Raw genomic sequence first — 12,091 nt, 5'->3', positions numbered from 1 at the left:
TTAAAATAAAGATTTTTACACACTAAGTCTGTGGAATGGATCTTGATATACTCAAACAACTGTATATATACATATATATATATTGGGTGCTCTTGTTGTCCAAAACAGTGCCTAGTCAGCCTTTCCCTGTCAGTTTGTGTTATGTTGACGAAGCCACTATTGATCTTTCCAGGGCACGTTTTTGGTTGGCCAGCCAGGGGGCTCTGGGAAACAGAGCTCTGGTGGTGGTCATGTGGCGTCGAGTCCTGCTTCCAGTACTCAGCAGGCCATTCGGGTCACAGCAGGACAGAAGGCAGCCATTTTGGCTCAGGTGTGTAACAAAGGAAGGATTTAATAACATAAAATTTCCCATTCTACTTTATATAGTAGTTTTTATTATATTATATATAATTCCATTTATTTATTATATAGATGGAGCATATTGGATTGGAATAGACAGGTGTTTAGGCTATGCTGTAGGTTTGTTTTTACATGCAAGATAATGCAGTTGAAAGAGGTTTTGTCCTTTTTTCGCAGTACCTGACCCCATTTCACTTTTAATTAGATTCAACATGCAAGCTCCCAATTCCTGGGAAACATAATTTCTTTTTGGTGTGGTTCTGTAGATAGCGATGCAGAAAATACTGAGATTCAACAGCACATCAATTTCCCTTGCTAAAACAGTCATAGTTCGCTTCAATAAAATAAAGAAATAATATGTTAAAACACACCCTCACAGTTACTCAGAAGGAGTGGGATCAGCAGTTTAGCTACTGTATAAAAGCAAAAGTGTTCAGGGGTTTGCCATTATTTCCTCCCTCTCCATCATTGCTTTCTTGCTCTCTCTCTCCATCTCATTGATCTTTCTTTATCTCTTTTCTTTTTTTCACTTGCTGCACTTTCATTGGTGTTACACAACGCCTCTTTTGAAACGCTCACACTCTCTAGAGCCCTTCCTATGTGTGTGTGTGTGTCCTGATTATCAGATAGAGGCTAATGAGTATGCCTGCAGCTGACATTTGAGCTGTAATTCAACCTGTGAACACACGCTCATGCACATCTCCTCCTTCCTTCCTTCTCTTACTTCCTTTCTTCTTGTTAATTATCCATTAAAATCATACCCTCATTATTCTCATCATAAAGTGCAGCACACAGGGCACCATGAAATCTGCTCATAATTTTTTTTATTAGAATTCTCGTTATCTCTTTCAGCACAGGTGAGGCTAAATCCTTTTCCTCTGGTCTGTTAGACCTGCTTAAATTTGTTTGTGTACAGTAAAATGGTCATATATCAATAAGCACCTGTCATACTTAAATACCCTGAAGGTGGTGGTGGAGTGTTTGTGTTTGAAGAGTATTTGCTGTGTGCTTGAGAGAGAAGAAATATTAGAGGGAAAGAGATGGGCCTTAGGAACTAACCATGCAAAAATGAGTGTGAGAAACAAGTTAAAGTCTTCTTGCTATATAATTCCATTTGCTTTATGTAAAAAAGATATCCGCAGTCTTTTTCTCGCCCTCTTTTTAAGTCCAGTGAATATATTGGTATGAATATTAAAGTATATAATTGGCAAAGTGGTGTAGGACAACATTTCGGTTTATATAGAATGTATGAATAGATGCATTCTATATATACTGCACTTTTAAATCTAATTTAAAAAATAGTACTAAAAATTAGTGCTGTCAACTGATTAAAATATTTAATCACGATTAATCGCATTAATGGCATAGTTAACTCGCAGTTAATCGCAATTAATCACACATTTATCTATTCTAAATGTCTTTTTGTCCCATTATTTTTTCTAATTTTAATGCTCTTATCAACATGAAAAAGTGGATCGGCTTGCTTTGTGCAAATATTTTTTATTGAAAACAACATTGACAATACTGTGTTTAATTTCACACTAAAACATTCTCACTTAGAGCAAATAATCTCTCACACAATGCATCAATAAAAGGGTGAAAGAAATACTGACGAGGTCCTGATATTGACGAGGGGGCGGAGAATTCGCATCAGCTGTGTGTGTGTGCTTGGCCATCAATGACAGCTCAGTTCACAACGTCAAAAAAAAAAATCATTTGGCAACTTTTTACAAGTACACTTTCTATTCAGAATTTTATAGTATCCATTTCGGCGTCTCGCGCTCGTCCACTCTAACGTAACATTAACCTACTATTTGGCCGGCACGCAACAAGTGTGTTTCCGATCTAGCTACTGTAGATCCGGTGCTTTCAGACAGGTCGCGGAATGCGCGGCACTACACCAGTTTTCAAAACTTTTTGGATGCCAAAAAGTTTCTATTGGGCACGCTGGTAATCGTCACAGCGGCAAAAGTTGAACGATTTTGAAATTTGACAGCGGTGTGCGGTTTAGTCATTGAAATTAATGGGTTTCACAGCGCCGCGCATGCCGCGTCCTTTTGCCATTACAATGTAAAATAACTACGAAGTTTGCTAGGCCAAAAAGACTGCTAATCTTGCGCTAAAAAAATGAATCGCGTAGAAATGGGTTTGCGTTAATGCCGTTAATAACACATTTAACTGACAGTCATGTTTAAAGTTAAACAAGAAACATCTTAGCTTAGACTAGTTTTTAATGAACTAAAAGCATTAAAAGTAATTGCATTAGATATGTTTTTTTTTCAACTTTTTTCTTTTTTTCTTTCTCTTAATGTTTGATTGACAGGTGGTGGGGGGGTCTCAAGGTTCTCAGGTGAAGTTGTCAGACGGCTCAGTGAAGATGGTAACAGCTGCCGCAGCAAGTCACCTAAACAAACCTGGCACAACAACCCTGAGAATGACGGGAGGCGTCATTACAGCCACAAGCTCTACCCCAACAACACCCAGTTCCACGCCAACCTCTCAACAGGTAAGAAATGTTTCTTTTTTTTCTACATTGTCTGACAAGGCTTGACACATTCACTCGATAATTGACGTACATATTAGGTAGCTTGGTCATTATCATCATTCTGTTTCTTTGACATGATAGAAACTTGTGTTGTGAATGGGTCACAAAGTTAATATCTCAAGTTATTTTGAGCTACAGCCCCTCTAATGTTTTTCCCTGTACAGTCAGCAGAAGCCACTGGAGCATCCTCCTCTCAGCCATTACCTCAGACAGCTAAAGCACCACCACAGCACCCTGTGCTTGTAGCTGCCAATCAAGCTGCCGTGATCAGTGCGGCTAAGAGTGCTAGCGCTGCCGCCAATACAGCAAAGAGTTCTACCTCTGGCACTGGGGCCGTAGTCACAGTTGCCAAGACCGTCAACATGCCTCTGATCAGTCTGTCAAAAGGTGCTGGGTCGTCTGTAGTGGGCGGGTCCAAAAGCTCTAGCCCTTCGTTGGTTACTGCAGCGTCACTGATTGGGGGAGGAACTTTCAGCGGGAAAACTGCTACCACCATCTCAGGTAACTAGTCATCTGCTGTCCAGAGTTGTCAAATATTTTGTCCTTAAGCTGCTGTCACAATTACCATTGTTCAGGAATCCAAATAATCTGGAATTTTGCATGAGGACGAAAGATTTCCCCACGCAGATTTAGTTATGGGTTGAAGTTGGTGATGCGAATTTGCAACATTGACCTACAGAAAGCTGCTTGGTTTGCAACTGACGTCTTTGTGAGCTGTGCCTCATACATCACTGCGTTATTGACAATAGACAATGGACCTCTTTTGCCCACAGAATTTCGCTAATATGATCAACACCTTTAGAATGGCAAACTGCTAAAGCTCCCACGGACTACTCTCACAGATCACAAATGTAATTATATGAAATGTAATCTGATGACTGAATGGCCTGACCATTAGCTTCAGGAGTGAAATAAATCTTCATCAACACTGAATTAGGGGTGGGGGGTGTCAAAGTCTTGTAACTTTATCATGATTCATGAATGGAAAAATTAAAATTTGTTGACATATTAAAAAAAACCTTTTTATATATATATAATTCAAGCTGTCTCCACCCCCTTCTGAATTAATTGCCGTAAAGTTCATTAATCCATTGATTGGAATGCTTTATTTGTTTAATTTTTTGGTCACTGTTTTGTGTTCACCATTATTCTTTTCATGTGCAGGAATGTTGAAGTTGCACCCAGCTCAGTCCAGTTCCCAGCAAACGGTTCTCACCATCCCAGCCAATCAGCTGAAGCAGCTCAGTGGGGGCAGTGGGTCCTCTGCGCTGCAGACCATCTTGATGCCTGTTGGCAAAGGTAACAGCACTCTGTTCCTCTTATACCCACACAGCCTTACTCGCACTCCTGATCTCTACTGTCCAGAAGGCTGTGAGTCTGTGTAATATTGTAAAGTTAGATTATTTCTTTTCAACTTCATGCTCTAATTAACTGCTTTGACACATAAGCTCTTTTCCCAATGCTGGCAACCCAAAGATTGAAGGTTCAATTCATGATTCATCACAATTGTGATCTTAAGCAAGGCGCTCTTGCATATTGTGATGGGCCGTTTCAGGTTGTGGTGTTATAATTCTCTCAGCCTTCATGAACTGATGTTTTTTGTACGCTGTGTTAAGCCTGCAAGATTGTATGTATCAGACATATTTGTTTTTGTTTAGCATTCATCAGCGATGACAGTAATAGGTGAACAGAGCTCCAGAGATGCTCTCCTGTCAGATATGTCAGTTTTCATTTTTTCATTTTGTGCTCTCTTTTTCTGGTTGCTTTGTTTTAGATTGATCTGTGAGGCACCATGCCTCAGTTTAGTTTATTTTGCATTGAATAAATACAGTACATTAGAGCAGGAAGGACATGCCATTTCCTGTAACAATATGCAAGCTGTTGTCATAGTGATAGAGAGCATTAACATAAAACAGATCATAAAAAAACACTTTAATGCTAGCTTAGGCCATGTGTCCACCAAAGCGTTTTTAGTCAGCTGAAAACGCTAGACTCTCTGCTGAAAACGTCTAGCTGTGGGCGCTTGAGAGCTGTGGGCGCTTCGTTGCTATGATACTGAATATCCGCAGCAGTTTACTTTACTGATTATAATTTATTTCATGCTACAAATTTCTTTTTCATCCATTTTGTCCGGTTAGCTTTTGATCGGTGTGGTATTTGTCCCGCCCCTTCTCCACTGTGATTGGATGGCTGGGTAAAAAGTGACTGTGAGGAGCGCTGCATTTTACCCAAAGTTGAACATTTTTCAACTCTCGGCGACCTGTGAAAAAAAAAAAAAAAAAGCTCAGCGCCTCGTTACACTCATGGCGGTTTAAAAACGGGGTGCTCCCTTTGAAAACAATTGAAAAAAATACGCCTGCTGTGTGAAAAAAATGCTTTGGAGGACACACGGCCGTAGTCATGTCGATTTGATGGTTTTCTAACGATACCCTCTTGTCACGATTCGATACATATCACAATACTGAACTCACGAATCACGATACAATATTATTGCGATACTCCAAGACATATGGTGAAAGATTAGCAAAAAAATTTACTGTTGATTAAAATGATAAATTTGATATAAAAACACAATAAACCGAAGATATAAATGAAATAAGCATGGTAAAGGAGTTGTATTTAAGATGTTTCAAGTAAGAAATAGTACCAAAAATTGAATAATGTAATGTAAAAATAAAACATTCTTCACTGTATGAATTAAATCTACATTAATTCGGCACTTTATATTTCTGCACTGAGGATATATTACATACCATGATATAGCAAAATCTCTATTGATAGACATGCAACAGATTTAGTTTAATAGTTCTTAATATAGTCCACCCAATCTAGTTACTAAAGTACCCCTGTGGTCACTAATTATAACCCTTAAAACTCAACTTTGATCACCAAAATGGTGTATTTGCTTCATGTAGTATATGTGGATCCATGTTCCGTGAATATGCAACGAGCCCCTGCACTCACTCATACAGGCTTGTCTAAAATGGTAATGCGAAATCAGAATGGTAATGCGTTTTATGTATCACTCACTTAAACATCGGACATATAACTGTTATTAATGTGATTAGCTTTTGCTTGACTACATTCTCAAACAGCTAATAATGTGTAGCTAATGTTTCATAAACCATGTTCCCATTCGCCATCTCGGAGTCAGACCGCTCTCTTCTAAAAATCAGAAAATTAGACCGTCAACATAAACCATAATCAGAAATTAGAAATGCTTTGAACAATTCAGAATGTCAGTGGAGAAAGGCATATAGTTCATCATAATATTGTAATATACATCATATACATAATTCACCCGCTATATTGCTAAATGTACCCGGGTTTATCATATCAACAGAAAAAATATACCGGGATATATAGTGTGATATGCTAAAGCCCGCCCACACATTGATGTGATTGGTTACAAGGTATTTTGTGACGTGAGAAACACCGGTGATTTCAAAAACAGCTTTTGTGAGCTGTAAATATCTTTGGTTCACTGCGGTTTTAAGGAGAAAATACTCAGCAATCGTGTTGACTGATGAATTTCTTAAAGCATTTTAAAATTTTGAACTTTGGGATCAGATCGGTTTTGAAAAAGCAGTATCGTTGCATGCTTAATTTGTAATTTATTTGATCTTTTTCAGTGTTCTTTGATGAATAGAAAGTTCAAAAGAACAGCATTTATTAAAAATAGAAATCTTTTGAAACATTATAAATGTCTTTACTGTCACTTTTGATAAATGTAATGCATCCTTGCTGAGTAAAAGCATTCATTTCTTTAAAAAAAATAAAATAAAATTAACTGATTCCAAACTTGTGAACGGTAAAATAAACCTGTGTGTGTTTCAGTTGTGCAGTCTGGTGCTAAAGCATCTAGCAGCAACACAACCACAAGTGGAACTGCTTCTTCAGCACCCACACCTGTAGCTCAAGGTAAGACATATGCACTCACACACATTCATACAGTGGAAATAACATCAAGGAGTTATATGTGTATAGCTATTCAATCCACTGAGTTCAAACTTTTTGTTTACCTCGGTTGTGCTTACCTCGTTACACAGTTAAAACTGAACCTGGTTTGGTTGGCCTCACTTGTACGACTCCAGTTCCCCAACAATCTGCCCCAGCCACTTCAACACCAACCCCTGCTTCATTGCCGACAACCCCTGTATCCACTGACACAGCTGCTATTAAAGAAGAACAGGGCATGGAATCAACACATGAACTCATCAAGTAAGAAGCGCACACACAATTGTGTGTCGCCCTGATGTGTCTGAATATCTGTGATTCACTAAGGTTTCTGTTTCTGCATAGGGGCATTGACACCCATAGACTTGCACTTTCACTAATTTTTTAATTGTACATTGTCATAGCAACAACCAGTCAGGAATAATAATAATGCAGTTCTTGACATTTTCTGAAGTAACTACAATTTTATTAAGTACTCTATTCTAAGTTACCATGCAATTTTTCTGACCAATTCACAATCTAGTAACACTATTGAGTAAAATGCAATAGACAGATATTAATAGTCTTTTTTTATTTTGCAGTGCCTAGTCTTCAGTCTAGGTCTTCAAACTCACAATTAAAATAATAATCAAAAACACATGGGGCACCAGTGCTGCTCAATATCAGTGCAGGAAACTCTTATTTAAAAGTTTTGTAATGTTGAAAGCTTGTAATATTTGTGAACATGTTTGTTGAAAAATTGTCAATCTCTCTCAGCACGGAACACATCGAAAACATGACACAACTTCTGACAGTCATAGTGAAGAAATTTCCTCTGATTATCCCTGAGAAAAGTAAGTTTAATTTCACATATTTCAGCCTCTCCTTCAGCATATTTCACCTTAGTGAATTTCTAATTGCATGTTATTCATCCATTCATATACTGGTGTTCAAAAGTTTGGGTTTGGTTACATTTTAAAAAGTATTTTTAATAAATCTCTCACCAAGAGACATTTAAATATGCTCACCAAGCATTTATTTGATCAGTAAATACAGTCAATACAGTGAAAACATTATGTTTCTGTGATTCGTTTGATGCTTTGAAAGTTAAAAAGAGCGGCATTCATTTGAAATAGAATTTGATCTTCTTTTTTTTTTTTTTTTACAGTATAATAATCTTTACTTTTAAGTGTTCCTTTTTTCATAACCCTTCCAGTGAAATGACAGGTGTTTACCACCTTGCTTCAATCATTTAGTGCACTTAAATAATGTAAATGTACCTAAGCCAGACCAACAGAGATGTGTGTGTGTGCTTTACAGATGAGGACTCTCATCCGTTCTGCGCCACCTCTGTGGATCTGTACTACTCATGGAACATTGGCAAACGCAGAGCTGCAGAGGTACAGGAGTATTTGTGTTTGTATCTGGTCTGGGTGCTTCTGTAAGCTCTGTTGGATTTTGTTCATTTACTTTGTTTCTTTCTCTCTGTGTAGTTGCAGCGAGCAGTGGCTGTGCGCCGTGTGTGTGCTGATCTGTTAGAAAGAACACCTCGTCTTCAGGCCCTCACCCCACCCAGAACTAAAGAGGTGCTCCGCTGGTGCCGTCTCCGGGGTTACACACCCCCTGACCCTGAACCCCAGCACACAGAGGAGGACTCCATTGAGGACATACTCACACAGATCGACAGTGAACCGGGTGAGTGTGTAGCTTATATAACGTGTGTGTGTGTGTTTGAACCTGTGATTGAGGTTAATTCATCATGGCCTGTGTCTCTCTCAGCTATCCAGAGCTTTGACTTACACAAGACTTGGCACAGACAATGCAGCAGTGTTCTCTCTCTCTTTATTTTCCAGTGATGGCGCGTTAGCCTGTATAATGATGTCAGTATTCAGAGATGGGCATTAATTCAACTCTCAGAATTTATAGTTCAGACATAAGCAGCTGAAATTCAGCATCAGCTCTGCTTCAATCCCTACTGAGCTTCCTACATAGACAGCATTTTAAGGCAGTTTCTATATGCTCCAGATGCTGTTACACAGTTTGCTGCCCCATAATAATAAGATATCAAAATGGCGCTGCTTTATCGCCCTTTTTCCTAACGAGCCTACTGAGTTTTAGATTATGGGAGGAACTTCCGGTTTGGGTTTAAAGCTACACTGTGTAACTCTATTAGTTTATTCTTAGGTAAAAACACTTCTTTCAAAAATAAATGTGCTCATTAATGTATATTTACTTCGTACAAGTAATAAAGTATTCTAGTGAGTGTATAATATGCCATTGAAAATACATACGGGTAAGGGGTTCTAATGTCTGTCGCCATGTTGCCCCTCCATCTTCAAAAGTACATTAGCCAAAGAGGGACATACCCATTAATTCAAGCTTCGCCTTTCGCGTTTACGTTTGAGTTAACACTCATGGACGAGGTCGAACTGGAAGCCATGTTAATCTTGGACTACATTGGCCACCGTAGGAGTAAAAACGAAATTGGAATTGAGAGGAACAGAAACTAATATTCACTGGATGGTCATATACCTTTTCACCGCTAGATGGGGGTAAAAATCACACAGTGTAGCTTTAATTTGCTATATATGATCATATATCCCATGAATAATTCACTGGAATGGACTTGGAATCCCTTATTTTTCTCCCTAAATCTTACGTTTCTTTCCAGGTTTGCTATCACACAGATGCTTTAAAATGTAATTGTCTCCCCTTTTCACTTCTAATCCCCATTAGCAATGTTTACTGGAATGTTTCTAAAGCAGGTAAATATAGTATTAAGGAATATTATCACTCAATGTTCCAGTTAATGAACATTTTAGATTAAGGCAACGTGTCATATATTATTACGGTGATATTGAGGATGTCCGTAATATTGCTGCAGAAATAAGCAATGAAAAGCTTTTGGGGCTATTCATTGTCCGTTGTAGTAGTTTGTTAATGCTTTGTTAAATTTCCTTTTAATATTCAATGAAATAATGTCATCTCATTGTACCCAGTTTATGAAAACACTTATTGTTGAGACATTTTTGCTGATTGATGGGGCGTAGGAAAAATTTGGATAGTGAAGCTTATTTTAGCCAAAATTATATTCAGCGTTTCATGCAACTTTTGCACATAAAGCTTTTGCATTGCAATAAACTGATGGTGAATCCAAGAAGGAAAGTGTTGATTATGAATATATTTTATTTGGTACTGAAAATTGTCACCCAAATGTTGTTTTGTTTGTTTTTCTAATAGAGGTTTGAGTCATTAGCTTAGCTATGTGCTGACATCATCATACTCTATTGGGATCGAGTGTGAGCCATAATGCGCATCACGAGCGCTGTTTGTTTGAACAGAGTGACCACTAATGGAGATGGTGTCCATAAGGAGTGTTTTTAAATTAGTCACTAATGTGGTTTATTTTCAGTTAGCATGCTGCCTTAGAAAATATCCTGTGTAGACAGTAGATAGGCGAGGACTCACAAAGGAGTCTTGTTTGTTGGAGGCATGTGCTTTCTTCATTCATGTACTTTCTTAGGTTGCTTTTTTGGAGTTGTTGTACTACAGAGTAAAACATCCTTGGGTTTGTAAAAGCACTATACAAACTATTAATAATACATTCATATAATAAACAAGATTATATACAAACTATTATTATTACTAATAATTATTACTAATAATATGTTAATTTCAATTATTAGGCAAAATACAAAAGATTATTATTGATTGCGAATAAATAAATAGTAATATTGTTTGGAACCGAGCCATAATATAGATCTAGAGTATTGTTTGTTTTTGTTGTGTTTGCGTAGCTCTACTAGCTGCTTGTGTTGTGTGCTGTTTTACACTAACACGTTTGTGTGTTTGTGTGTGCTTGTTAGAGTGTAGCTCGACTTTGACGGGCTGTGAGGAGTTGTCTCAACGTCTGGAGCAACTTCAGAAGATTCTGAAGGCTGAACCTGACGAGGAAGATAATGAGCCTCTTGACATCATCAGTGTGAAAGATATAGACGCTGCCAAGGTCAAAGTCAAACTGGAACAGGAAGAGGCCGAACAGGAACCCAAGTTTTTCTTGGGACGCTGCCCATCGACCCAGTTCGTCAGAGACACAGCGGAGCAGGTGAGCGACATTGAAATTTTCTTTGACTTGTCTCTTGTGTGTTTGACTTTCAGACATGTAATGATGTGTGTGTGTGTGTGTGTTAGATCGGCGTCACGCTGCAGCAGGTGGAGGTGGAGAAGAACGTTTTTGCTCCTGTCGTGGAGACCATGGTTCTTAAGGTAAATAGTCTGAGATTGAGTAATTTGTTTTTATTTTATATAGAGAAGCATACACTATGTACTTTTTGTTATTCTGTTTTTGTAAACCTGTTTTTTTTTTTTTTGCTCATTCTGTTTTTGTTTGTCTTATTTATATTTCCTGTTATAATTTGATGATGCATTTTTAACATGTCATTGCTGAATGTTGTGTAAATCTCTTCATAGGCTGTGGAGCAGTTTGCCAATGAAATCCTCAGGGAGTCTTTAGCAAATGCCCATGGGAAATCCCAGCAAAACAGGTCAGTGTGTCCGCCCGTATGCCAGTACAAGATTAATCAGGACAGATGGGTAAACCAGCAGGATTCCGAGTAAAAGTAGTTTTGTTCTTTTCAGATGGAGCTTGTAGCATTATTTCTTGGTCAATTTTGATGAACTCTGAGCATTGAACTTCATCTAATGTGATTCTATCACGATTGTGGGAAAGTGTTTTATGATAATGTGTAATTATCAGAGCACTGAGAATAGCTCATTAAAATCTGATTTATTTGAGTTGTAGAGCAGTTAAGCCCAGCCCTGAGAGAGAAGAGATCAGCTCTGTGCTGCTCTACTTACTCAGCACATCTGCTTTCGTACACACACTCACACACACACACAGGCTTTTATACATTCTTCTGTAACTGCCTTTTATAGTGTTGATCAGTCAAGCAGGAACTGGTCAATGTCTCATACATTAACAATACCCTGAGACCACTCATTTAATGCTCAAAGTTCAATAGCCCATTATACCAAGATAGCAAATGTTCCGTGAGTTTTCTCTATCTTACCCATCCTTGTTTCATCCCTCTCTTCTCGTCTCCACAGAACTCCGAGAGAGATATCGGCTATGGATGTGCATCAGGCCATTAGCTCTATTCCCACCTGTGATTTCCTGACTAATAGGTAATTTTGCTCTCATTATAGACTTCTCTATATTTTCTTTTTTCTCGACTATCATCAGCGTCTATCATCAGTGTTCCCATGGTCTGG

General features: G+C 38.2%; 1 protein-coding gene across 5 annotated transcripts in view; it reads left to right on the top strand.

The window, feature by feature from the left end:
• The window catches only part of yeats2 (YEATS domain containing 2), a 45,874-nt gene that overhangs the window by 23,098 nt on the left and 10,685 nt on the right, over nt 1-12,091 (top strand). For all 5 annotated transcript variants that reach the window (XM_039694923.2, XM_089131083.1, XM_039694921.2 and 2 more), the window contains 13 exons: nt 173-310; nt 2,663-2,845; nt 3,049-3,385; nt 4,049-4,183; nt 6,722-6,805; nt 6,934-7,105; nt 7,598-7,674; nt 8,141-8,220; nt 8,314-8,515; nt 10,687-10,925; nt 11,012-11,086; nt 11,291-11,364; nt 11,927-12,004. In XM_039694923.2, coding sequence (XP_039550857.2) covers nt 173-310; nt 2,663-2,845; nt 3,049-3,385; nt 4,049-4,183; nt 6,722-6,805; nt 6,934-7,105; nt 7,598-7,674; nt 8,141-8,220; nt 8,314-8,515; nt 10,687-10,925; nt 11,012-11,086; nt 11,291-11,364; nt 11,927-12,004 — 1,874 coding nt within the window. The remainder of the gene's footprint in view (nt 1-172; nt 311-2,662; nt 2,846-3,048; nt 3,386-4,048; nt 4,184-6,721; nt 6,806-6,933; nt 7,106-7,597; nt 7,675-8,140; nt 8,221-8,313; nt 8,516-10,686; nt 10,926-11,011; nt 11,087-11,290; nt 11,365-11,926; nt 12,005-12,091) is intronic.

Source organism: Pimephales promelas, chromosome 5 (assembly GCF_988280905.1).
Source record: "Pimephales promelas chromosome 5, fPimPro1.hap1.1, whole genome shotgun sequence".
In the NCBI taxonomy this organism is placed as follows: domain Eukaryota; kingdom Metazoa; phylum Chordata; class Actinopteri; order Cypriniformes; family Leuciscidae; genus Pimephales; species Pimephales promelas.
This window is presented reverse-complemented; position numbering and strand designations above follow the sequence as displayed.